Below are 26,897 nucleotides of genomic sequence, written 5' to 3'. Positions count from 1 at the left end.
AGAGAGAGCGAGAGGGGGGTTTGGGTTTGGTTTGGTTTGGTTTCATTTGTTTTAAGGGTTTAGGAAACTCGTTAGGAGGTTTCAATGAGATCAAAGATCCATGACCAAAACGAAGAGAGATCAAAGATCGTTAGTTCATTTTGGTCCTTGCATCTTCTTATTAGACGCAGATCCCCGTCCAACACTGCCTGTCGCAATTGGGCTCTTGCTGTAGTAACCCAAAAACTACTAAAAGTCTAAAACTCCAAAACCCACATGGAGCAAAAACACAAGTTAAAAAGCCTCGATCAATGTGTTCTGACAAAAACATTTTCTGTTCATGTCCAAAAAATCAACGTATGCCGTTCACTTGCTCTGGCTTTATTCCTAACTAGGCAACTACCATCCTTCATGGTAGGTGGTGGAAAGTTTGAATTCGAGTGTCCCAGACATAGCCACGCTTCCCCCCTTCCTTCGAAATGCTTTCTCACCGACATTTGCTGAATCTCACAGCGTGTCTGTTACAAATTTCAGTAGCACACACACATGCCGAGTTAGCTATAAAATTAGTTGTGAACTTCGAAGCTATTTGTTTGTGTTGCTGAACGGTGAAGATGGGCGTTGTTTGCGGGAATTCAGAACCGACGATTGAGATTAAAGATCTGAAATTCACGTACCCCGGCATCGACGGTCACCCTCCGCCGGGCTCCGCTCCTCTCATTCAGGACTTCTCTCTCTCACTCTCTTCCGGCGATCGATGCCTCCTTGTTGGATCCAATGGCGCTGGTTAACTCTCTTCCCCACGCCCACACTCTCTCCGTTTCTTTCTTTATGTCTTATTTTGAGTCTGAAGAGGCGTTTTACGTTTTGATTGATAGGGAAGACGACGATTCTCAAGATATTGGGAGGGAAGCACATGGTCGAACCGGGGATGGTTCGTGTGCTTGGAAGATCGGCTTTTCATGACACCAATTTGACGTCCTCCGGTGATCTCTGTTATCTTGGTGGCGAGGTTCGTCTCCTCTTTTTCCATTTATTTCTTTTTTTTTTTTTTTTTCAACTAACAAGATTAGCTTTAGAATAAGCATCGTCAAAGTTATTTGCATCCAATTCATATAGTTTGGGTTATATTCTTTTGGGTAAAGTATAGTTTTTGTCTCTAAAGTTTGGCATGAATTTTAAAAATATCTTTAAATTTTATTTTGTTTCAATTTTGTTTTACAAAGTTTTCATTTTGCATTAAATATTCCCCTGGCAGCTAATGTTTCAAAAAAATTTAGGACCACTTCAACAACAATTTCATAAGAACAACTTTCAACACAATCAAATTGAATATAATTGTTATGCATTGATGTTAGATTGATCTTAAATTTTTTGAAAATTTAGCTGTTAGAGATATATTTGATGCAAATCGAAAACTTTTAAGACAAAATTGAAACAAAATAAAACTTAGGGATATTTTTGAAATTTTTACCAAATTTTAGGGACAAAAAATATACTTTACCCTATTCTTTTCTATGGTGTATTGCTTATCCTACGAGAAGGGGAGCATTAGAGTCTCCATGTCACCTTAAAATCATGGGTTCAAACTGTCAAACTGTGAAAACAGTTACTATGTAATTGTCAGGTTAAGTTGCATACATCACACCTTCTTGGTGCGGCCTGTTTTCGGACTCTGCGCTAACGCAGGATGCTTGTGCATTGAACTGCCTTTTTTATTGCTTATCCTATGAGAACCACAAACTTGCTTCATACTTCATACTTAAATGATGTTTCTTGTTCATAAAACAATTACATATTTTGGGTTCTCTCATTGTTTTCACCAACATGCATCGCAACAATAGTCAAGAAGTGATGAAGATGCTGCTTACACGATCAGGAATTTTGTATTGCAGTTATTAATTCTCTTTTATATTTTTTTTAATCTTGTATCATGTTAGATTTTAGTAATTATTCTAATACTTCTTGTTCATTGGGGGTATGGGTGCAGTGGAGGCGAGATGTTGCTTTCGCGGGCTATGAGGTTGCAATACAAATGGATGTTTCTGCTGAAAAGATGATATTTGGTGTGGCTGGGATTGATCCTGAAAGAAGAGCAGAGCTAATCAAGGTTGGATGAATCTGTTTATGTCACTTAAGCCTAACCTAACACTTTCACATGCTCTTAGTTTATGTCTGAACATGCTTTTCATGAATATTTTTGTTGATGGTAGAAGGTAGATGAGTTTATTGATAATAAGGTACTTGTGTCTTTAACATACAGAATGAGTTATACTACACCAAGTTTAAAGTGAAACAGAACAGTACCATAAATTATTTATTCCTTTAGCATTTTCTAAATTATCTAGTTAATGTGCATGGATACGGGCATATGGCTTTATAAGGGATAGTGTCAATCGTTGTTTGGTTATAGATCTTTCTTTGTGTTCGCTGCTATATATGGGTTGCAAGTGAGGTATTTTTGTAGGTTTTGGGGAAGGAGTTTGCAATGTTTAAATTTAAAGATATGTATAATGGAGTAATGACAAGTGTGAACAGACTAGCTGTAATTATTTCCTGATAATTGTACAACAACCCAAGTAGATTTCAAGATTATATGTCTTTTATGTTGACCTTGGATGGGATGTACTTATTGCATATATATAAGAATGCGTATCTCACTGCATGCTGTTTTCATATGACGCTGTTCTAGTTGGTATGCTGAGAGATAAAATAAATAATAAAGTAGGCGATAAAAGACATGCTTTAGAGCTCAAGGATTATGTTTAAACAGAAGAAATACAGAGTACATGAATGTAAGTTCTGCAAAACGCTTGATAATGACTAGAGGTGGAGCTTGGAGTTCACCTCTCATGAAGGAACAATAGAAACCGATATAAACCATATGACTTTATCTGAGTAAATGAAAGGGGAGAGCTTGGATGTTCTTTGGTGATAGACAAGTACTGCTCAAGCTTTAGGAAAATTTTACCCACCATTACAAGATATCAAATATTCTCTGAGACTATGTTTGATGATAAAAACGGTAAGAGGATAAGCAAAATCTAAATTTTGCAGGATGTTATAGTTGATGAGTGGACATACTAGACAAGATGTAATTAGAATGAATGAGTTATAGAAAAAGTTGAGGCAGCATCTTGCTAGGGACTGGGTGAATCGTGAATTCGGCCTTGGTTGCATCAGTTAGATGAGGATTGAGGAAAAAAATGGACACACGTTTGTAAGTGACTACTGACTTTGTAGTGTGGGGATGTGAGGATTTGGTGAGATATTCTCTATTGGGAAAACAAAATCTCGTGAGAAGTGAGAAAATGAGAGGGAGGCAGAGTTTTTGAGTGGACTTGGGAGGGTTACGGGTTCCTCCATTGCCCTTAAGAATTTTCCCTTCCTATGCTACCATGCATCTCATCATTTCCAGATGATTCCTTACTAGATTTGGCCATAGACTAGTAATGCACAAGTGTTTTGTTTTGTTTTGGAGAGAACGTCCAAGAAAAACTATAACCAAAACATTAAAAGGTACTTAAATTTTGTTGCCTTGTTTATCTGCAGTTTAAACTAGAGTGCAATGACATTGTTTGATCTATTGGTAGATCCCTAATATCTGGAATTTGTTTTTTCTTTTGTTTCTAATTTAAAAATGGTAGCTCCATGAATTGCATCCTGTAAGATAGCATAAGACAGAGCTCATCAATTCTGAATGCAACGAAGATTATAGATCGTTTTGTTTCTGTTAATATTCATGTCGTCTGGTTATGCGTGGCTGGTTTCTGAGAAGGCTTCACCGACCATGCATATGTAAATTTTATCTGGGATGCCATGGCTTAGTTTCTGTCTTGCTTTCCAACTTGGCAGGTATTGGATATAGATCTCTCTTGGAGATTGCATAAAGTATCTGATGGTCAAAGAAGAAGAGTTCAAATTTGTATGGGTCTCCTCAAACCATTCAAGGTACGCTATGGAGTATGCAAAAGTAATCACATACATGTTCATAGCTCTCTATATTTGTGCTTCATTGCACTTTTTTCATAAGGTTGCTCCCTACTTGTGTAGGTTCTTCTACTCGATGAGATAACAGTCGACCTTGATGTTCTAGCAAGAGCTGACCTTTTGAAGTTCCTAAGAAAGGAATGTGAAGAGAGGGGTGCTACTATTATATATGCAACACATATATTTGACGGTCTTGAGGATTGGCCAACTAATATAGTATGTCTAAATCCCATTCTGAATTGTTCCATGTCAAATTTTAATCATAATCCTTTATTGTATTCTATGTTCTTTTATCAGGTTTATGTAGCGCATGGAAAGCTGCAATTAGCCATGCCTATTGATAAAGTCAAGGAAACTAGCAAACTGTCATTAATGGTTAGTTCTGTTCCTAATCTTGACATTGGAAGTTCCTTATAAACTATTTGTGTCTCTCAACCTTGTCAGCGATGGCCTTAAATGCTACATAACGGTTACAGAATGAACAGTGTGGATGCAGGCTAAGCAGTGCAATCTTATATTTTTGAAAATTATATAAAAACAAAATTTGTATTGTTGGTTTTGAATATACAGAGAACAGTTGAATCTTGGCTGAGGAAAGAACGCGATGAAGATAGAAGGAAAAGGAAAGAGAGGAAGGCAGCTGGTCTTCCTGAATTTGAAAAGCATGTTGATGGAAGCCGCGTAGCAGGGGATCCAGCTCGTGCTGCTGTTCGAGTAATCAACAATGGCTGGGCAGCAGGGCGATTGACGTCCACCGTTGCTGGTGAGGAGAACTTTATGCTCAGCTCAAACAGAGTATTGAGGCAGTAGATAACACTACAAATTCTACTAGCTTTTTGCTCTATATCTATGGGTTTTATTTAGATTTATTTAATTTTTTTTTCAATGCTGTCATGTATAATCCTTTGTAATAGAGATCACAGGTTGTCAGGTTATACAAGAAATAAATTTCCCATATCATGTTGTTTTCTTTTCCTCAGATTTTGCATTGAAGAGCTTATGTTTTCAATGGAAATTTATGTTTTGGGACCTTTGTTTTCTCTTATAAGTTGGTTGGTTGGTTGGTTGGTTGGTTAGATATCTTTTTTAGATAAATCTAATATACTTGACTCAAAATATGGGAGGTAAGTGGCCCAAAAAGAGAATAGACACCAATCTGAGGTAATCTCTCTAATCAACAGCAGTTATACTAATCATACTCCAAACTGAAGACAAGCCACTGATCTGAAAAACAACATGAAGGACAGCAGAAACAACTTGACAAATCAGCGAACCAAGCTTGCAAAGCAAACGAAAATTATATAGCGCCAGTGGCTTCCAGTGTAGTTGAAACAAGCCTCCATAGCCACCTTATAACACTTGGCACCGACGTTCGGCACCTTGAGAAACACCATAGTATTTTGGCTATTTTCAAACATTGTGTGCAAACCGAGATTTTTTTAAATAAATAAATAACTTATTGTTGTAAAATAAATCGATAGAGATGAGAAGTAAATATAAAAATAAAATAAAGAGAATAGAGAATTTTATTAACACTCTTTAACATGTATATCTTATTATAATTAATTTTATAACACTAATATACTTATTATAATATATGTATATTTCACTAAGAAAGCACAACTATACGTACTTTTTTGTTTTCTTATTCTGCCCATTATTTCTTTTATGATTATTCCATTTTTGGTGAAATATTTTTTTGTAAAATTTTTTTATAATTTTTTTTACTAAAATTTTGACATTTACTACTAAGATTATAATTTACCGCATTTGTTTTAGGAAATGCCAAACGGAGTAACGCGAACATATTTTATGATTTCTCATAAGCAATTCATTATTTTGTTCAGCAACAAGAAGATAAATAATTAGTTCAGAATATTTTTAAATTTTTTTCTCAATATTACTACTACAAGAGTACATTCGATACATAAAAAGTCGAGTAATTTTTTTAACATATTATTATGAGTCATTTTTTTTACATAATTTCTCGTGAGTTAATTCAGAACATTGTGAAATTATATTCATTTATAGACATGGACGGACCCAATAACAACAATGAGGGGGCACTTGCCCCCACTGTGTTTTTTTTTTTTAAATCTTGTTATATATAATGTGTTTTCACTTCAAATTTTAAATGACCTCCACTACAAATAAACTAAACCCAATTAGCTAAAGTTTCAAATTCACTTTTTTATTTCTCTACCATTTTGACTATTATTTAACCTAATCAAATTTAGTTTTTGTGCCGTCACTCCTTTATTCTCTTAAATTCTCTTTTTATTTCTACATTTTCAACCTTCTTTTTCTATTCCTTGTCTAAGGGTCATCTTCTCTTCATCAAAAAGGTAAATTTTAAATTTTTTATTTTTTTATATAACTCTCCATGACTTTATTATCTTCCAATTTCATTGTTTCTCTTTTTAATATTTTTGTTCGGTGGTCGGTTGCCGGACAAGTCGGTTGGTGATTGGAGAGGGTGAGAATGTCTCGATTGCGGTTGTACCAGGTTCAGAGTTGCCAAGTGGACGATCTCCCGTTGTGAAGGGAAGAGGGGGCGTCACCTGCAAAGACACTCCGACGCCCTAGTCAGATAGTGTGCAGGCGGGGGGAAAATGAAAGGTGAGAAGGTGACGTACCTCGGGGGAAGAGCCAGTCTTCCCCTTATATACATGTCAGTAGTGGGCCCCTCATGGGGACAGGCCCATATCCTCAAGGACGTTGTCCTATAGCTACGTGTGAGCCGTGCGGGACGCGTGTCCGGGTTGGTTGCAGGGCGCATAACCGGGCCGGGTGGAGCTCGGGCCGGGTTGACCCGCGGGGATCTTGGGCCAGGCCGTAACAGTGCCCCCCACGCGCCGATGGTAGTCATGGGAGCTATCAAAGGCGCGTCGTCTTGCATCTCGTTTATTCTCGTCAGGTCGGCCGCCCGTGGGAAGAATATGCCCCCACCGTGCGTGTCCCTTGGTTGCATAAGCAACCGTTTCGTCGCATCGTTCCTTGCGCCGAACATTGAATGCTCATAATGGGGTGGAAAAACCCTGTTTGCAAAGACCATTCTGCCCCCAGGTTTTTCGCGCTTCCTGAAAGACCGTTTTTAAACAACCAGTTTTATAGTTCTGCATTTCTTCATACCTCCCTTTTCTGCCTTCTTCTTGCTCCCAAATCTCAGAACTTCTCATTATGGTGCCCTCGCACATCTCTCCCCCTGCATCTTTTCTTATCTGCAGTTTCATCTTCCTTCCACTAATTCAGGTAATTCTTGAACTCTTTTCCTTTTACGCTTTGTTCTTGCATGCTTGTTGCCTGGTTTTTGTTGTTGTTGCGTAGCCTTTCAATTGTGGTTAGATGTGTTAGGGGGGTACCATTCCAGGATAGATTTTTCCTTGGTCCTTTCGCGTTTTAATTGTGTTTGGCCTTAGTTGGGGAGTAGTGGGGGTAGTGTCTGCATTCGACCTGAGCAACCGATCTCCTAGACTGACAGGATGGTCCCCCCATGTAGGTATGGCTCGCATGACCTCCCGGGCTTCCCCTTCTCCCGCGGCGTACGATCCCTACGCTTGGGTCGTTTCCGATGTGAAGGACTCGCCTAACCAAATGGGCGAGGAGGAGCTCACCGAGTTCCGACAAGCCGAGTACTTGTGCAGAGGAACCGATGAGGAAGCCAATTATGACGTTTTTGTCCCGGCGCCTCACGAGCGATTGTACGAGATCAACTTCAACCATCCCCGAGTTGCCGACTGGATTTGGTTCTACAAGTCCATGTTTACTCAAGTTGGGGTTCGCATTCCGTTTTCTGCCTTCCAAATGGCGCTTTTAGGTCGGGTTTCCGTGGCACCGTCGCAGTTGCATCCGAACAGTTGGGCCTCGATCCGCTGTTTCGAGATGGTTTGTGAATACCTTGACCTGCCGGTGTCTGTAGATATTTTCCTTTTCTTCTTCAATCTTACAAACCCTTCGAAGGAGGGGAAACATAAAAAGGGGTTCATGTCCTTCCGGTCTGCCCAAGGTCGGAGGATTTTTGGTTTGTTCAAGGATTCCTATCACGGATTTAAGGACAAATATTTCAAGGTCCGCCCTGTCAAAGGTCGTCACCTCTTTTGGTTGTCGTTGGAGGGGGTACGCCTTATCCCGACCTATTGGAGCTTCGGGGCAGGGTCCAATGCCTTCGTCAAGGTGACTTACAAGGGCATGTCTGCGGTGGATAGGAAGATTGCCGACGTGTTGATGGCAGTCTTTGGGAGGAATCATGTGAATCCTCACCTCCTTATGGGTGATCGGGAGGCCGGTCGTAATTATATTTGTGAGAAGCCTCTGCTTGTTTTGTCTCTTCTTGCTTTTGTTAACAATTTGTTGTGACTAACCGACTTTACTTCCTCTCTCTCTTTTTATAGTGGGGACGTCTGCCGAGGTAACGGGTCTCCCTGACTTGTTCCGAACCTTCTTGTGTGCAAGTGATGACGAGGAAGGTAATGAGAAATCTGCTGCTGAGAAGCCTGCTGCTCCTCCGGAGGACAGAGTTGCTTCCGAGCAAGGGGCTGCGGCCAACGAGACCGGCACCTCGGCTCAAGGTGCCGCGATCGAAGGCGACAAGGCGGTTCATGCTTCCCCTTTCCGTGAGGTGATCGGCACTGGGGGTTCGGCGTCTAACCCCGATACCGATGACGGGGTGGAAGAGGTCCCTAGTTTCAAGAGGAAGAGGAAGGCGTCGTCTAGTCCTGAGGGGGTCCTTACTCTGATGGAAAGGAATTTTGACGCCGGGAACTTTATAGATGCCCAGCTGATTCCCGGTACTGAAGAGTACTTTCATGAGTCATCACTTGCCGGGCAGGCGAGGTGGATGTACCGTACCCTCTTACGCGGCGCAGTGATAGCTCGGAAAGCCAAGTTCGAACTGTCTGGGATGGAGTCCCTCCGCAGGAGGTTGGAGTCTGCTGGAAAGGCTAATAACGAGCTCAAAAGTGAAGTTGAGACTCTCCGGGAGTAGTTGACCCAATCCGAAGAGAAGCTTGATGCCGCCGAGAAGAAAGCTACTGCTGCCGAAGAGAAGGCAACTATTGCCGAGAAGAAATTGGAAGAGTCCGACGCCACGGTTTCTCGTCTCGTTGAGCGCGAGATGGCTTTAGAGAGTCAGGTCGGCGCAGCACAGAAACGGGTGGCCGAAATCGAGAAGGAGAAGCAAACCGCGGAGGCCGAACTGGCAGCATGGAAAGCGAAGTATAAAGACGTCGTCAAGCAAGGGAAGGGTGCGATTTTGGCGACCGAGGAGGCTCTCAAGGCTCAGGTTAAAATTGTTGCCCCCGAGTTTGACACGTCGGCGATCGGTGTTTACAAGGTTATCGTAGACGGCAAGGTTGTTGACGTCCCTAAGAAATGAATCCTCTGTCAAACTTTTTTGTTTAGCCGTTTTATTTTGGCTTTGTGAACAACAATTTGACTTTCTAGTCGTTTGCCCGTTTTAATGTAAACTTTTTCTTATTCGTCTGGTCGTGTTATCGTTTCTATTAACCGTTATTGGTTTATAGCGATCGCTTATATTAACGAGTCGTGACCTTTTTGCGTAGTCGTTTGTTATCGCGATAGTTGACGGGCTCCCGGGGTGATCAGTCCCGGGGGCCGCGCATCGTTGTCGGGTTGGGATAGGACGGGTTGCCTGGAAAAAGGGAAAGGGAACAAGACACGAGAGAAAATTTGCACAAGTATATCTTATTCGATAATTTGCATAAAGGACCCATAGGTTGTAATGGAAAGTTCAAATTCGCAATTTAACCACTTAGCTTAGTTGGTCGGCGTGTCGCCCCGTGTGTTAAGAGTAGAACCTTCTCAAGTTGTTTGCGTTCCATGTTCTTGGGACTTCCTTACCATCAAGCCTTTCTAACTTGAACGCGCCTCTACCCATCTCTTCTTTGATTCTATAGGGGCCTTCCCAGTTTGCCGCCAGCTTGCCTGCTCCAGGGGTCGGTGGGCCGATGTCGTTTCTCCTCAGGACGAGATCGTTCGGCTCGAATTTCCTTTTGAGCACTTTGGTGTTGTAGCGTAGGGCCATTCTTTGCTTTAGTGCCGTCTCTGCCAAATGGGTCATTTCCCTGGCTTCATCTATCAGGTCCTTTTCCACGGCTTCCTCCACTCCTTTCAAAAGTAGCCGGGGGCTTGGTTCCCCGATCTCTACTGGTATTACAGCATCTAACCCATATGTTAGTCGAAAAGGGGTCTCCTTAGTGGAGGATTGTTCGGTTGTTCGGTAAGACCAGAGTACCGAGGCTAGTTCGTCGGCCCAAGCGCCCTTTTTATTATCCAATCGTTTCTTCAGCCCTAAGAGGATAATCTTGTTCGCGGACTCCACCTGTCCGTTTGTCTGGGGGTGTTCTACCGAGGAGAACCTCTGTCTTATACCCAGGCCGGTGAGGAATTCCGTAAACTTTTTGTCGGTAAACTGCGTGCCGTTGTCCGAGATGACGACTTCTGGGATCCCGAATCGCGTTATCACCTGCCTCCACATGAATTTCCTGCAATTGGATGAGGATATGCTAGCTAGTGGTTCAGCTTCTATCCATTTGGTATGTAATCAATGGCGACTATGAGGTACTTGACTTGCCCAGGACCTACAGGAAGGGTAATAATACCCGGCTCGAATTAATTTTCTTGCTAGGGCCTTGCCTCCTATGTGGTGTCCGCAGCAGCCTTCATGGACTTCCCTAAGGACGTAGTCCGTTTGGTCGGGGTGTAAGCACTTCAATAGGGGCTGGTTGAGCCCTTTCTTGAATAGCTGTCCTTGGATGACGGCGTATTTGGCTGCTTCCCTTCTCAGTTTCGCCGCGTCCTTTTCGTCGTCAGGGAGTTTGCCATTTTCTAGGAAGCTAATGATAGGGTCTAGCCACGAAGAGCCCAACCTTGTCACGTGTAAGGTGACCGCTGGCTCTCTCGTCATACCTTGGATGAGAGACCGGTTGCCTTCTCCCGGTTTAGTGCTGGCCAACTTTGATAGGAGGTCTGCCCGTGTGTTCCTTTCTCTAGGCACGTGGTGGACCGTGACCTCCTCAAATTTTTGGCTTAAGTTCTTGACTTTTTCCAAGTATTTTTGTAATAACGAGTCTTTGGCTTGGTAGCTCCCGTTTACCTGGGAGGTGACGACCTGAGAATCGCTGCATATTTCCAGCCTTGTTGCTCCGACTTCCGCTGCTAGGGTCAAGCCCCCTATAAGGGCTTCGTATTCTGCCTGGTTGTTCGAAATGGGAAATTCGAACCTGACCGACTGCTCGTATACGACTCCAACCGGGCTTTCCAGGATGATCCCGGCACCTCCAAATGTCTGGTTGGAAGCTCCGTCCACGTGGAGCTTCCACCGTGTGCTCGTTTCTTCGGTTGGGACCCCAGTTACTTCTACCAGAAAATCTGCCATCGCCTGCGTCTTGATGGCCTGCCGGGGTTCGTATCGTATGTCGTATTGGGAGAGTTTGATGGACCAAGTCATCATTCTCCCCGCCAAGTCGGGTTTTTGAAGTACTTGCCGGATCCCTTGGTCCGTTCTTACGACAACCTGGTGGCTTTGGAAGTATTGCTTTAACCTTCGTGAGGAGGTCAAGAGCGCTAGAGCTAGCTTTTCCAGTTTGCTGTACCTTAATTCTGCCCCTTGCAGGGCTCTGCTTATGAAATAGACTGGCTGTTGAGCCCTCCCTTCTTCCCGCACCAGAACTGCGGCCAGGGCTTCTCCTGTTATGGCGAGGTACAGGTACAGCGGCTCCCCGTCCTTTGGCTTCCCGAGCACAGGTGGTGCCGCTAGGATTTCCTTGAAGTGTTGAAAGGCTTCCTCACATGCGGATGTCCACTCGAACGCTATCCCTTTCTTCATGAGGTTAAAGAAAGGCAGGGCCTTTGTTGCCGATGCTCCGAGAAACCGGGATAATGAGGTCAGCCGCCCCGCCAACCTTTGGACGTCCTTGATACAACCTGGGCTCTTCATCTGGAGAATCGCCTGGCACTTCTCCGGGTTGGCTTCTACCCCTCTCTGAGTTATCATAAATCCTAGGAACTTGCCAGCTTCCATGGCGAAGGCACATTTGAGGGGGTTCAGCCTCATGCCGTGTTGCCGGAGATATGCGAATACGTTTTCCAGATCCTTTAGGAGGTCGTCAGGTCGCGTTGTTTTCGCGAGGATGTCGTCGACGTAGACTTCCACTGTTTTGCCTATAAGATCATGGAATATCTTGTTCATCAGCCTTTGGTATGTTGCTCCTGCATTTTTAAGGCCGAACGGCATCACCTTGTAGCAGAAGGTTCCCCCTGGCGTTATGAACGCCGTCTTGTCTTCATCTGGACGGTGCATCGGTATCTGGTTATAACCGGAGTAGGCGTCCATGAAGCTCAGGTAACGGTAGCCCGCCGCAGCGTCGACGAGCGCGTCTATGTTAGGGAGGGGAAAACAATCCTTTGGGCATGCCTTGTTAAGGTCAGAGTAGTCTACACACATTCTCCACTTGCCGTTGTGTTTTTTCACTAGAACAACGTTCGAGAGCCACGTCGAGTAGTCTACTTCTCGTATGAAACCTGCTTCTAGGAGGCTGGCCGTCTGCCTGGCCACTTCCTCCGCCCTTTCTGTCGACATCTTTCTTCTGCGTTGTTTTACCGGCCGTGCTTCCGACCTGATTGCCAGATGGTGTGACATGATTTTTGGGTCTATGCCCGGCATGTCGGCAGGTGTCCAGGCAAACAGATCCCTATTGGCCCTTATCATTTTGATCAAGGGCTCCTTTAACTCTTGTGGGAGGTTCTTGTTGATGAACGTGAATTTCTCCTCCGTGTCGCCGATTATGAGTTTTTCCAGGTCCCTTTCTGGTTCCGGTCTAGGTTTGTCGTCCACTCTGGCGTCCAGGTCAGCTAGGAACACACCGGACGCCTCTTTTGATTTCTTTCTTAGGGAGAGGCTGGCGTTGTCGCAGGCGACCGCCGTCTCGAGATCCCCTCTTATGGACCCTATAGATCCATCATCAGTAACGAACTTCATGACTAGCAGCTTCGTGTTGATTATTGCCTCAACATCGTTTATCGTCTTCCTTCCCAAGATGATGTTATAGGCGGTGGAATCTCGGAGGATCACGAACTCGGCCATCGTCGATCTTCGACCTTGGGTTTGTCCTACCGAGATTGGTAGGGATATTACTCCGTCAGGTTTAATGAAGTGGTCGCCCAACCCAATGACCCCGTGTTGGTGGGTCGTCAAATCGGCGTCCCTTAGCCCCAGCGCGTCAAATACGTTGCGGAACATGATGTTTGAATCAGCCCCTGTGTCGACAAGGATGCGTTTGACGAGGCCGGTTCCCACTCTGGCCGTAATGACCATGGGAGGGTTTTCCGGGGCGTTGTCGAACCATTTGTCTTCCGGGCCGAAAGAAATGGACGAAGGCTTCTTAGAGTCTCGCACCAACGAGGAGAAGACCGCCAAGGCCTTGGCATCTTTCTTGTGCGCCGATCGGGATTTTGGCGCGGTGTTTTTGGCTGTCACCACGTTTACCACAGTGAGGCCGTGGTCTCTATCTTCTGGCTCTTGTCGCCGTTTTTCCGAACGGGTCTTGCCTTCTTCATCTTGGTCGCGACAGCGTCTCCTCGGCTCTCTGATAAGGTGAGAGAACGTTGCTAGTTTGCCTTCCCTTATTGCTTGTTCTAATGCATCCTTCAGGTCAAAACAGTCCTGTGTTTGGTGACCGTAACCCTTGTGGTAGTCACAATAGAAGTTCTTGTTTCTTCCCGTACGGTCCTTGAGTGGTCGGGGCTTCGGCAGGATTCCCTTCTCGGCTATTTGTTGATAAACTTCCATGATGGGGAGAGTGAGCGGAGTGTAGTTGGCAAATTTTCTGACCCGGGGAAACGACCTGGGTGTCTTGCTTGGTGCTTCCTCCCTGGTTTGTTCCTTCAATCTTTCTCCGTTGCCCTGCTGCCGAAATTGGTTGTAGCCGGACTGCCGTTTATTGGCAGCCACGACTCAGCTGACTTCCTCGTCGTTTATATACTCTTTGGCTACCGTCTGGATCTCGTGCATCGTCCAAACTGGCTTTATGGTAAGGTGTTTTCGAAAGTTTTCGTTGAGGAGGCCGTTCGTCAGGCAAAGGCTGGCCACCGAATCGGTCAGGCCGTCGATTTCCAAGCATTCGTCGTTGAACCGGTCCAGGTATTTCCTAGTCGACTCTCCCTGCCTCTGGGTTACCCCCAGAAGGTTGATTGGATGCTTTGCCTTTGCTATTCGCGTTGTAAACTGGGCTAGGAATGCACAACTGATGTCCGAGAATCCGTGGATGGATCCCTGCGGTAAGCCGTTGAACCATCTGATCGCGGGTCCCGCGAGGGTTACCGGGAAAGCTCGGCACCTCACCTCGTCCCCTACTCCCTCTAGATTCATCCTTGCTTCAAAAGCCGTGAGGTGTTCTAGAGGGTCTTGAGTTCCATCGTACCTCATGTCCGTTGGTTTGTCGAAGTGCTTCGGCAACCGGACTTCGAGGATGGAATGGTGGAATGGGGTGGTGCCCATTATCACAGGTTGTCGTGACCTGTTGGACCTCCCGTCTTCGCGATCTCGTGTTGTGCGGCGCGTTTCCCTGCCTCGGGAGTAGATTATCGTGTCATTCCGTCTCCTCGGAATTGGGGATTCTTCCCGGGTGCTCTCCGGGATCGGTAGCTCGTCCGTCACGCTCCGGTCGGCCAGTTGCCGCTCCAAGTCTGGACCATGACGCAGCTCTTATTATTATGGCGCTGTCGCCGCCCGTTCCTCCAAAGGGTCGCGTCCTGTGTGTTGTTCAGTGTGTGTCGGGGGACCTTCGTCTCTTTAGTGAGGCGACAGAGGCCGCCCCTTCCGCTCCGGCTCCTCGGCCTTGGTCTCTGGGACCCGGCACAACATCCATTGAGGCGATCCCCACAGACGGCGCCAATGTTCGGTGGTCGGTTGCCGGACAAGTCGGTTGGTGATTGGAGAGGGTGAGAATGTCTCGATTGCGGTTGTACCAGGTTCAGAGTTGCCAAGTGGACGATCTCCCGTTGTGAAGGGAAGAGGGGGGGCGTCACCTGCAAAGACACTTCGACGCCCTAGTCAGATAGTGTGCAGGCGGGGGGAAAATGAAAGGTGAGAAGGTGACGTACCTCGGGGGAAGAGCCAGTCTTCCCCTTATATACATGTCAGTAGTGGGCCCCTCATGGGGATAGGCCCATATCCTCAAGGACGTTGTCCTATAGCTACGTGTGAGCCGTGCGGGACGCGTGTCCGGGTCGGTTGCAGGGCGCATAACCGGGCCGGGTGGAGCTCGGGCCGGGTTGACCCGCGGGGATCTTGGGCCAGGTCGTAACAATTTTCAATTGCAAATTTTAATTCAAACAATTATAATTTAGGTATTAATCTAATGTTTTATTTTTTTCATGACTTTATATATTTTATTTTATTTTATTCTCAATTTATTCATTCTTATTACTTGTTTTTTTATCTTTTGTTCTATTATATGTACCTATACAACAACAACAACAAAGCCTTGTCCCACTAAGTGGGGTTGGCTACATAAATCAAACGACGCAATTGTGCTCTGTCATGTATCATGTCTACAGAGAGACCGTTTACATGTAGATCTCGTTTGACCACCTCATGGATGGTCTTCTTAGGTCTTCCTCTGCCTTTCGCCTTTTGTCCATCTTCCATCTCATCCACCCTCCTGACTGGATGTTCTATCGGTCTTCTTCTCACATGTCCAAACCACCTGAGACGCGATTTAACCATCTTTTCCATAATGGGTGCTACTCCAACTCTCTCCCTTATATCTTCATTCCTTATTTTATCCAATCGCGTATGACCACTTATCCATCTCAACCTCTTTATCTCTGCCACACTCAGCTTATGTTTGTGCTCCCCTTTAGCCGCCCAACACTCCGTACCATACAGCATAGCCGGTCTTATAGCGGTGCGATAGAATTTACCTTTAAGTTTTAAAGGCACTTTTTTGTCGCATATAAAACTAGATGCACTCCGCCATTTTGACCAACCTGCTTGGATCCTATGATTTACATCCTGTTCAATCTCTCTATTATCCTGTATAATGCACCCAAGATATTTAAAACTTTTAACTTTTCTTAGGATGTTTTCTCCAATCTTCACCTCTATATTGGGGTTTTTCCTTCTCAGACTGAACTTACATTCCATATATTCCGTCTTGCTACAGCTTATGCGCAGACCATACACTTCTAAAGCTTCTCTCCATAACTCCAACTTCTTATTTAGGTCTTCCCTTGACTCTCCCATAAGGACGATATCATCGGCAAAAAGCATGCACCATGGCACAGGCTCTTGGATGTGCTCTGTGAGTACTCTCAAGACTAATGTGAAAATGTATGGACTTAAGGATGATCCCTGGTGTAATCCTATACCAATAGGAAATTCCTCCGTCACACCACCTTGAGTCTTCACACTAGTTGTGACCCATCATACATGTCTTTAATTGCCCGAATATATGCGATCCTTACTCTCCTCTTTTCTAAAACCTTCCATAAGACCTCCCTTGGTATCCTATCATACGCTTTTTCTAAATCAATAAACACCATATGTAGATCCCCTTTTATTACTACGATACCTCTCCATCATCCTTCTTAATAGGTATATCGTTTCAGTGGTAGATCTTCCTGGCATAAATTCAAATTGGTTCTCTGTTACTTGTGTCTCTTTTCTCAACCTCCATTCTATCACCCTTTCCCATAACTTCATAGTATGACTCATAAGCTTAATTTCTCTATAGTTTCCGCAACTTTGTATATCCCCCTTATTCTTGTAGATAGGTACCAAGGTGCTCTTTCTCAACTCATCAGGCATCTTCTTTGACCTTAAAATCCCATTAAAAAGCTTGGTTAACCAATTGATGTCTTTTTCTCTAAGACCCTTCCAAACCTCAATCGGGATATTATCAGGTCCTACTGCCCTACCATTTTTCATCTGCTTTAGAGCCTCTTTTACTTCAAAGTCTCGAATCCTTCGATAGTAGTCAAAGTTTTGATCTTCTTTCCTTGTGCATAATCGACAAAGGCTCGGAAGAGTCTTTTGTCCCTCATTAAATAACTCGTAGAAGTAGCTCTTCCACCTTTCATTAATCTTTTCCTCTTGAGCCAACACCTCTCCATCCTTATCCTTTATGCACTTAATCTGATCCAAATCTCTCGTTCTTCTTTCCCGGCTCTTTGCGATTCTATATATACCTTTTTCTCCTTCTTTCGTGCCCAAAGACTATAGAGACCCTCATATGCTCTTGTTTTTGTTTCACTTACAGCCACTTTTGTCTCTTTCTTAGTCGCCTTATATTTTTCCCAATTATCTGCATTGCGGCATAAAGACCACTCTTTAAAGCATTCTCTTTTTATTTTTATATTTTCTTGTATACTTGCATTCCACCATCAGGACTCCTTGTCTCTTGGTCCTATTCCTTTAGATTCACCAAAACTTTATTTTGCTATTCTTCTAATAACTTCTGCCATCTCCCTCCACATCTCTTCCGCGCTTCCATTCCCATCCCACTTTGTCTCTTCTCCTACCCGTCTTAGGAAGCTTCTTTGTTCCTCACCTTTCATCCACTACCACCTCGTCCTTGGGTTCTTCGTATGATGTCTTTTCTTCAACTTTTGCTCAATGCGAAAATCCATGACGAGCACCCTATGTTGTGTTGTCAAACTCTCTCCCGGGATAATTTTACAGTTAATGCAAAATTTTTGGTCGACTCTCCTCAACAAGAAGAAGTTTATTTGAGAGCTTGTCATGCCACTTTTATAGGTTATAAGATGTTCGTCTCTCTTTTTAAAATATGTATTTGTAATGAAAATATCAAAGGTTGAGGAAAAGTCCAAAATATTTTTACCTTCGGCATTAATCACCCCGAAACCATGGCCTCCGTGAATACTCTCATATCCAGTCACTTCTCTCCCAACATGGCCATTTAAATCTCCTCCTAAGAAAATCTTATCTCCCAAAGGTATGCCTTGAACCAAACTCTCTAGATCCTCCCAAAATCTTATCTTGTGTTGTTCGTCCGAACCCAGTTGCGATGCATAGGCGCTAATCACATGGAAAGCACCTCCCTCCACCACAAGTTTGATAGAGATGATCCGATCTCCCACCCTCTTGACATCCACTACGTTCTTCTTCCACTGCTTATCCACAATTATTCCAACCACATTCCTATTCTTCACCTTTCTTGTATACCAAAGTTTGAAACCAAAAGTATCCAACTCCCTTGCCTTTGCAGCAACCCATTTCATTTCTTGTAGGCACATAATATTAATCTTCTTCCTTGTCATGGTGTCCACCACCTCCTTGGACTTTCCTGTCAGAGTGCCTATTATATGTACCTATGTTGCATATAAAATTTTAAAATGAATTGATTAATTTACTAATTTAGAATATATTTTTTTATTTTTAGAAATAGTAATAAAAAGATATTTTAATTATAATACATAATTAAATAGATGCATAAAATCTTTCATCTAACATTATATCAAATTAAAAAATATATAAAAAATTTAATTATTTAAAAAAATTGTAAATTATGTTTCTATTATTTTATATAAACATACTCTTCATATACATATTTAATTTTTCTAGTATTTATATATAATTCTAGTTTCAAATTATAAATATTAGTATATTATTAGGCGCTAATGTGCCAATTGATTCAGCCTTTTATTATGAAATGTGTATAAAAAAATTAGTTAGGATAATAAGTTATCTATAATTTAATTAAAATATTTTAAGTTCAAGTTTTAGAAATAAAAAAATATTTTTTATAAATTATATATAATGAATAGTATTTTAAGAATGAAAGTGTTCACTAACTCTTTTTAATTTTTATATCTCTATATAATTAATAATGTTTAACAAAATTTATTTTAATATATATATTTTTGCTCCCGCTCCTAAAATTTTTTAAGTCCATCACTGTTTATAAATTTAGAATCTTGTAGGGGCAAATGTATTTATTCATAATGGATTTTAGGAAGTATTGTCATCTTTTGTAATTATACGTTTTCTAAAAGTTTTTTTACATAGTAGGATCTTCTAAAGTAAGTTATTTATTTTTCAATGCTTCGTCAATATGACGATAAAGGAAGATTATAGCTTTAGCTTTATGCTTTTGGGGTGTTTTATTATCAGCTTCAATTGTATCTCCAAGATCCATTAAATTAAGATGGATTTTAACATTTAATATCCATGATAAGTAGTTGTTTTTAAATATATTAAGAATATTAAATTTAAAATAAATTATTTTTAATATAATATAAAATTATTATCGGTGTCTTTTCTTTCTTAAATTTGATAAAGAGCTTATAACATATTGTAAAATAAATAGATAAAGAAAAGAAGTAGATAGAAATAAAATAAAGAAAATAAAATTTTTTTATTAATACTTTTTAATATGTATATCTCATTATAATTGGAATTTTATAACACACTCTTAGTAATAATATATTCATTATAATATATGTATATTTCATAAGAAAGCACAACTATAAGTGCTTTCTTTGGTTATATGTATGTGTTATATATGTTCTTGCTACATGATGGCCTTTTATAGACAAATTGAGTTGCCAGATTTGACATAAAATTAGTTTGGTATGATGCACCATCACCAAACTTGACATCCACACTATATACAATATAATAATATTACAACACTTATATATATTTTTGAGAGAATTTAATTTTAATGTACTATCGGTATAAAATAATTTATTTATAAAGCAGAATGCAATAATTTACATAAAAAATAACTAAATTAAAATTAGAACATTCATATAATATTTTTCATCAAACAATTTGTTCATGTAATTTATCCTTTATTTTACTTGAACTTTCTAGTGAAATTTAGTTATAAGTATAGTTTTAGATATTTGATATACACTAAACCTACATTATTATTATTATTATTATTATTATTATTATTATTATTATTTAGAAAGAATTATACAACTAGATAAAATAAAATAATTATCTAAAATTGTAAATACAAAATATCTCAAGCAAATAAATATAATTATGAATTGTGTTTAAGACATGTTTTAATTATTTTTCTTCTCAAGTAAAATATATGTATAATTTATATTACTAACAACATCCCTTGACCACCTCTTCCCTCATCCATGCATGAGGCTTCAAAGTGGCACCAGCTTGGGTGAATATATAGCCACCTCAAAACTGATATAACCTACAAAGATGTCTTATGCGCCTTTCGTGAGCATTTCATCTGCAATAATATAACTACTGAATCTTCATCTTCATGTAGCATTATTATTTACTATTGTGGTTACAATTGGAATGGTCACAGCACTGCATTTCCATTACACTCATTTCATCATCATCGTCTTCTTCTTTATCCTTGACTACTGAATCCGAATCTGCTGATGTCACTTGAACACCCTCTTTCTTGTTCATCTTCTCGTTGCTCTTTCCCCACAGAACAGCATAGAGTCCCAAAACTATAATCACAGATCCAATTGCACTGAAACAAATCAAAATTGTGGGATTAAAACAAGCTTAAATTGAGGAACATATACTTTACTACCTTGGCTTTTCAAAATATTTGCAACTTTAAAAATATTAATATGTTAATTGCTCAGTATATTTGGACGTAAATTGCACATATTAGTATATTGAGTTATGAATGTACATTATTTTTAAAGTGACTGACATTTCTCATTTACCTCTTTCATTGAAGGAAGTTTGAGACCTATAATATAACCTGAAGGAAAAGTCTAGGAACTAGCAATTTTATTGAATTTTGACAGCATGTACCCAGCAGAGAAATGTGAGCTATTGGATGAAATTTCACACCAATTTCACACCATTAAATCATCATTAATGGCTAGTTAATGACTAACAATTATAAAAGTTGCTGCCCCCTAAGATTGTTCTAATGTGAATATCACACTTCCACCGTTCCATCAATTAAAAAAAAAATGAGATGAATTGGATCGATGTAAAAAAATTGCGAATACTACAGTTAGGGTCAACGCACTTCTATAACTTTTATTTGAGTTGTGAGAGTATCAGTAACCCAATCAGTTAGGGTCCCATAGTAATAAATTTTATTTTCTCTTTTTATTTTAATATTTTTTATTTTAATACTAAAAATAAAAATAGGAAATAATAAAAAAACACAATCTAAACAAACCCTTACATAGTCAACTCTCAATTGGTTTTATGTGAAGTTAGTCACTTTCAGTTACTTGGTTCAAGTCTCTTGGGTACATAGACATCGTATATAAGCAACTACACTATTAATTATTCATTCAATACTACTAATACTCTGTTTCATTTCCTTCTGTTCGTTCCTGTTCTCTGTTCATCTTAAACATGTTAATTAAGAACGAGGAAAGAGTAAGGAAAATAAATTAAAGTTGATGAAATATAGTAATAAATTGAATTAGTTCATACGTTCCAACGTAGAGTTGATCATGAAGCAGAGCCCAGGTGAGAAGAGCTGTGATGACAAGCGTCAAAGGGGTGAATACAGAGACATAGAGAGGTCCCTTTCTTTCGATGGTCCAGGCCATCAGCCCATACCCTATCCCAGTGCATACTATTCCCTGAACATAGTTGAAGATCGTTAAATAACTGTTTTGTGAAACATGTCAAATTATCAGACGGTTTTTAACAAATAAGTTATGTATAGAGAGAGAATGGAGTATTAATGTACGGCATAAAGTGCAGAGGAGAGTCTGATGGGATTGTTTAGTGACCAAGCTGAGACGGTGCGGTCAGAACACAACGCGATGGCCACGCACTGAATGCTCGCCATCATACACATGTACAGGCTGCTCGTATATGGAGCTGCGTAGTTCTTGCTTATTTCTGCCTGAAACCACACCATAACATTAAATACTTATTTAACGTAACAAACTCTTTAGTTCTAGTAGCTGATATTCAAACCAACGGATCAATGAAGTGAGTATGTAGTAACTAGAGAAATGTTATCTGTATGGAGCATTGTTTCATTGAGTGTAGATGTGTAACTAGCAGATTTTGTGATTTCTAATCATTAATAAGTCATTTAGAGCATTTTTAATGGGGTGAGATTATATTTAATAGTGTGAAATTATTATTTTTTTCTGGTTAAATACTAGACAAATTTTAATAAAAGTACTAGTTTCTAGACTTTTTTAATACGATATCCTGATTTGGTTTCGTTCCATTTAGTTTAGAGCATCTCCAATGCTTAGTTTTAATTTAGTTTTATTTTAGATTTTACAAAATATTACATTAATATATATAAATTATATGTTATAAAGAATAATTAAAAATTAAATATGAGATTTATCATTTTAGTATTTAATTTAATTTAATTTAAAATGAAATTTTTTTTATAATTATCTTTATTTAAAGTTAATAATTAATAATAATAAAGTAATTTAAGATGATTGGCTAAATTAATATATAATAATTTTTAATTATTAATGTTACATAAAAAGAGGTTTTCGCTTCAATTTAAACTTTATAAACATTTAATTAGTTTTCTATTAAAATAAAACTGCTTTCTAAAATGAGACTAGTCTCATTTCATCAATCATCAACAACATAAAGTAAAATACGACAAATTTAAAATTTCAAAATCACTCTATTAGAATTGTTCTAAGTTCCACGTCTCATTTTAGTGATAGGTCATAGGGCAGATAATAGTATATTAAGTAATAAAGAATGATGAATAATGATGATGCTTACTTGAAGTATGAACCACACAGACCAAATAAGAGAACTGGCAATCAAAGCAAAAGGGCCAAGAAGCAAATTGGTTGGAGTAGTGGAGGAACTTGATCTGTCCATTTCTTGCACAAATTTCCAGTGAATACCTGAATCCCCAAGACCAAGGGGCTTTCCATGGTAAAATGATAAAAGAAGGGCTCCACCAACACTTAGAACTGTCCCTAGCACCTTTGCTTGCCCAGCCCTTGTTTTCATTCTCAACAACTCTTGTCTGCCACAAACAAAATTCAAATTAATAAGGCTCAATGTTTTAATATTTTCTTTTTCTAAGAATGTGAAAATATTACCTGCACAGGACTGCAAGGATGAAAGTAAAAGCTGGGAGCAAATTGGTGAGTGCAGTTGCAATTGTAGCGGTTGAATATTTTAGCCCAACGAAATACAGTATTTGATTTCCGGTAACTCTGTAATCAAACTCAAATGGCTAATTTTGTGGGATATGGTTATATAAATTTTATAAATAAATATGATTTTCATAATAACATAACTAAATAAAAATTTCTCAAACTCATACGATTATGTTCGTATAAAGTTAATAATTAAGAACTGTTAGATAACAATTTAGTTAAATATATTAAATTATTTAACAAGTTTTACTATCAATTTCATGTGAAAATAACTGTATCTAAAATTTTGTCATGTAATAAAAAAAAATCCTAACCATCACTATTATTGGTTAATAATGTGTCAGTTCCTTCCTTGAACTTGGAATTGAGTTTATGAGTTATTGAAAGAAAAGGGAAAAATTGAAGTGGAGCAAATTAAAAGGGAAAACATCAAACTACCAAATTAAGCTTACCCTGTAAAGGAGGATATTAGTATCTGTAATCCGGTACGTTTTGTCATACAGGGAAGTGTATTCCTGTGGAAAGAATATTAAATATAAAGATTTATTTCTATAATTTTATTTTGATGCATTATGTGAGGTTGGGGGAATGGTGTAGGACGTAGATGGAGTGTATAGGTGCTTTACGCAACTGTAGTGTCAGGAACAAAAATCATACCGTTCATTCGATTTATGTACCCAAATTTTTTTAATGTTTTAAACACAAATTGGAAGGTCCAATTAACTTCGCCAAATTTAAATTTTCTCTTTCACACTAATCGGACTGTCAGTCCGATTAGTAGGCTTAATTTTTTTTACAAAGAAATCAGATGGTCCGATTTCTTCATTTCTTATTTCAGAAAAAGCTGTCTCACATCCATATCTAGCATCCATATCCTCGACAACAATGCACAACACACACATACTTCTCATATCCAAAAAAATGAGCCCATTATGTGTGTGAGTGTAAAATAATTTTAAATGCACATTAGTATCTAATGAGATAATGCTACATCAGTAAAAATATCTACTTTTTATATTTACCACATCTAAAAAAATAAATATAATTGCACGACTATATAAAATATTTTATATTATCAGTGTATCAAAATTAAACTTTTATTTCTATTAGAATAAACAAATGAGGTGTATTCACATCCACTTAAAAAACACAAAAATAAATAAATAAATAAATAAAAGATAAACTACACTAGCTCCCCACTTTTATTTTGCAAATTTAAGGGAAAAAATGGACTTGTTATCTCAAATGGTTGAACTATTATTATCAAACTAAAATTTACATTTTCCTCTTTTTATTATTATAGTTATTAACATATGATTTGTGACAAGTTATTATGATTTCAAGTATCATATATGTAATCGATATATCAAATAAAAAATATTTTAAGGTTTTTTCAACTTAAAGACTTAAATGCTTATAAAGATTTCTTTAAATGTGAAAGGAAAAAAATATTATTTTTGTTTGTATCATTTAAAAAGTCTAAAATATTTTTCATCAAAATTCTTCTCTTATTCTGTACATAATTTCTCTAATTTAACATTTTTATTGATTAATTTCAATATTATATATTCATGATTTTATACTATTTTCTCTTTAAAAAAAATAAAAGAACACAAATAAATAACAAAAATAAAATTCAAAAAAGAAAGAAATAAAAAAAAAAGAAAAAGAGAGGAGGTAATTACAATATACAGAAGACAAAGTATTGATATAAAAGTATAAAATAATAATACAAAATATTTATTCAGTAGTTAACATTAAAAAAGAATAAAATTTGTAATTTAAAAGTTCTGAGAAAATATGACACTGCTAAAAATGGGAGTTATAAAACCATATTTGCATTACACATAGGTATAGATGACATAGTTGAGACGAATGATTTTACCAATATAACTTTGGATATATGTGTTATAAAACGTATACTTAGTGACAATAAAAATGATAAATTAGACTGGGAGAATTTTCCTGAATATTTGTATTTTGAGTAATGCAATACATCTAAATTTTTTTATATGTATATACAATGTTAATGCTAGTAGAACTATTCATTAATTATTATAATAAGTACACATTAAACATAAATACATATATTTATATATATATAATCAATTTTAATAAATAAAAATATTTTTAATTAATTACCGTTCAAACCAATAAGCGAAGGGAGCAAGGGAGAGTGTAGCAAAGATTTGGCGGTAAGCAACAAGCACAAGAGGGCTCATGCCAGATTGTATTGCAAGCTTTGAAGTAATAGTCATCCCAGCATAGCTTGATTGCACAATAGCCATGGCTAAGAATGGAATCACACCTCCTACTTTCCCCATTTATCTCTCTCCAATAACCTAATAATAATAAGGTAAGGTATTATTATTCCTTCTTCTCGGAGGGAGAGAGAGAGAGAGAAAAGGAGAGAGCTCCTTAGATTAGAGATAGTGTTGTATATGGGAGAGGACATTGTGAAGTGGGATAGATATATAAGAAACTAGAACGTGAATATGGCCCAAAAAAGGACAAAAACGTACGCTATATTTGTACCCGATCAAATTCACATCCATCTTTCAATATCATCACTATCTTGTTCTCTTTTGTTTCTTTATTTTTTATATGTTTTCTTGAACAAAGAAAAGAAGATTGTTCAAAATATTTAGTGTAGGATGTTAAATTTGAATTACAATAATACAAGTACATTAACGATAAAGTAGAAAATAATATTTGATGGAGAAGAGAGTATGTATAGTTTAAACAAATTTGTAATCTCAACATGGTTTAAAAGGAAACCAATAATACAAAGAATTATTAGGCTTCGGAACATATACTTTTTTTATGTTTAGTGTATATTGTGAAGATTATTATTTATGTAGCATTAGTTTTTAGTCAATATACTTTAAAATTTAGTATTTAAGATTTAAAGTATTAGTCAAATATTAACAAAATGATAAATTTTATTATTATTATTATTATTATTATTATTATTATTATTATTATTATTTGTGCCTCTCAGTGTCTCATGAGCTCATTTTTGTGGACTATCGTGCCTCCTATTATAACTGCTGTTTTAATCACGTGAAAAAATATATAATATGGCAAGAAGAACATTTTCTTTATCCCTATTAAGCATGCAAGATAAATTGAAGGAAGTTTTGCTGATGCAGTATTTTCCAGAGACAGGTATGATACTGTGTTCTCCATCACCAACCTAAAAGGCATTCTCTTTCTGGCTAACTCATCAATGGATGAAAAGCTTAAATTAAGAAAGGATAATGTATTATATGACCGGAAAATACCCTTGCATTATATGCTTTTATTTGTATTTAAGAAAAAAATACAGTATCAGTTAAAAAAAAAAATTAGACATGGCGTTAGGGGTGGCAACGGGGTGGGTAGAGCAAATTTGTCCTAACCGATCCCGTCCTGTCATACAACAATCCGTATAGAATCTGTCCCGCTTCTACTTGCGGATAGTAAAACGTTGAATCCTAACCCGACCCTGGAGGACCCACCCCGCCCCTACCCGCTTCTATAATTATTAAAATCTAATAAATAAAATTAAATTTCAAAAATTATATAACCATCATCACATACATAACATAAATTAAAGTAAAAATTTAAATATGATACAATATTATTAATCATTTACTAATTATTTTACATATATTATACATACTATATATTAAAATTATATATATTATATATATAGCAGGACGAGTAGAAGCGGGTATTACCTAAACTCGACCCTGTCCCGCTCCTCCCAAGAACCCGCCCATTATCCGCCTTGAGCGGGTAGGAGTGGGGTGGATACCCGCGGACAAAGGCGGATCCAA

General features: G+C 38.9%; 3 protein-coding genes across 3 annotated transcripts; 1 reads left to right on the top strand and 2 right to left on the bottom strand.

Moving 5' to 3' along the window:
• The first annotated feature begins 302 nt into the window (after nucleotides 1-302).
• LOC130947607 (ABC transporter I family member 20) lies at nucleotides 303-5,000 on the top strand. Its single transcript, XM_057876309.1, has 7 exons — nucleotides 303-765; nucleotides 858-991; nucleotides 1,970-2,089; nucleotides 3,835-3,930; nucleotides 4,033-4,185; nucleotides 4,267-4,344; nucleotides 4,540-5,000. The coding sequence occupies exons 1-7, from the start codon at nucleotides 594-596 to the stop codon at nucleotides 4,777-4,779; spliced, it is 993 nt and encodes a 330-aa protein (XP_057732292.1). The 5' UTR covers nucleotides 303-593; the 3' UTR covers nucleotides 4,780-5,000.
• Nucleotides 5,001-9,537: 4,537 nt separating this feature from the next.
• On the bottom strand, nucleotides 9,538-13,228 carry LOC130949335 (uncharacterized). The gene is made up of 3 exons (XM_057878084.1): nucleotides 10,590-13,228; nucleotides 9,786-10,472; nucleotides 9,538-9,619 (listed from the first exon to the last, which is right to left on the bottom strand). The coding sequence occupies exons 1-3, from the start codon at nucleotides 13,226-13,228 to the stop codon at nucleotides 9,538-9,540; spliced, it is 3,408 nt and encodes a 1,135-aa protein (XP_057734067.1).
• A 7,029-nt stretch (nucleotides 13,229-20,257) lies between these two features.
• On the bottom strand, nucleotides 20,258-25,400 carry LOC130949334 (WAT1-related protein At1g09380-like). Its single transcript, XM_057878083.1, has 7 exons — nucleotides 25,219-25,400; nucleotides 23,529-23,591; nucleotides 23,017-23,133; nucleotides 22,688-22,940; nucleotides 21,666-21,824; nucleotides 21,404-21,555; nucleotides 20,258-20,468 (listed from the first exon to the last, which is right to left on the bottom strand). The coding sequence occupies exons 1-7, from the start codon at nucleotides 25,398-25,400 to the stop codon at nucleotides 20,258-20,260; spliced, it is 1,137 nt and encodes a 378-aa protein (XP_057734066.1).
• Between the last annotated feature and the right edge of the window lie 1,497 nt (nucleotides 25,401-26,897).

This window comes from Arachis stenosperma, chromosome 9 (assembly GCF_014773155.1).
Source record: "Arachis stenosperma cultivar V10309 chromosome 9, arast.V10309.gnm1.PFL2, whole genome shotgun sequence".
NCBI classification, from domain to species: domain Eukaryota; kingdom Viridiplantae; phylum Streptophyta; class Magnoliopsida; order Fabales; family Fabaceae; genus Arachis; species Arachis stenosperma.
The sequence above is the reverse complement of the archived record's forward strand: the minus strand, read 5'-3'. Positions and strand labels throughout refer to the sequence as shown.

Excerpts from the sequence above, each read along its gene's own strand:
- LOC130947607 (XM_057876309.1), top strand. The coding sequence starts at position 594 with ATGGGCGTTGTTTGCGGGAATTCAGAACCGACGATTGAGATTAAAGAT. Across the intron at positions 766-857 it reads TGTTGGATCCAATGGCGCTG|GGAAGACGACGATTCTCAAG; the intron begins GTTAACTCTCTT and ends TTTGATTGATAG. Across the intron at positions 3,931-4,032 it reads GTCTCCTCAAACCATTCAAG|GTTCTTCTACTCGATGAGAT; the intron begins GTACGCTATGGA and ends CTACTTGTGTAG.
- LOC130949335 (XM_057878084.1), bottom strand. The coding sequence starts at position 13,228 with ATGTTCCGCAACGTATTTGACGCGCTGGGGCTAAGGGACGCCGATTTG. Across the intron at positions 10,473-10,589 it reads AGAAAATTAATTCGAGCCGG|GAAATTCATGTGGAGGCAGG; the intron begins GTATTATTACCC and ends ATCCAATTGCAG. Across the intron at positions 9,620-9,785 it reads AACGCAAACAACTTGAGAAG|GCAACCCGTCCTATCCCAAC; the intron begins GTTCTACTCTTA and ends CCCTTTTTCCAG.
- LOC130949334 (XM_057878083.1), bottom strand. The coding sequence starts at position 25,400 with ATGGGGAAAGTAGGAGGTGTGATTCCATTCTTAGCCATGGCTATTGTG. Across the intron at positions 22,941-23,016 it reads ATCCTTGCAGTCCTGTGCAG|ACAAGAGTTGTTGAGAATGA; the intron begins GTAATATTTTCA and ends TGTTTGTGGCAG. Across the intron at positions 21,556-21,665 it reads TCTCCTCTGCACTTTATGCC|GGAATAGTATGCACTGGGAT; the intron begins GTACATTAATAC and ends AACTATGTTCAG.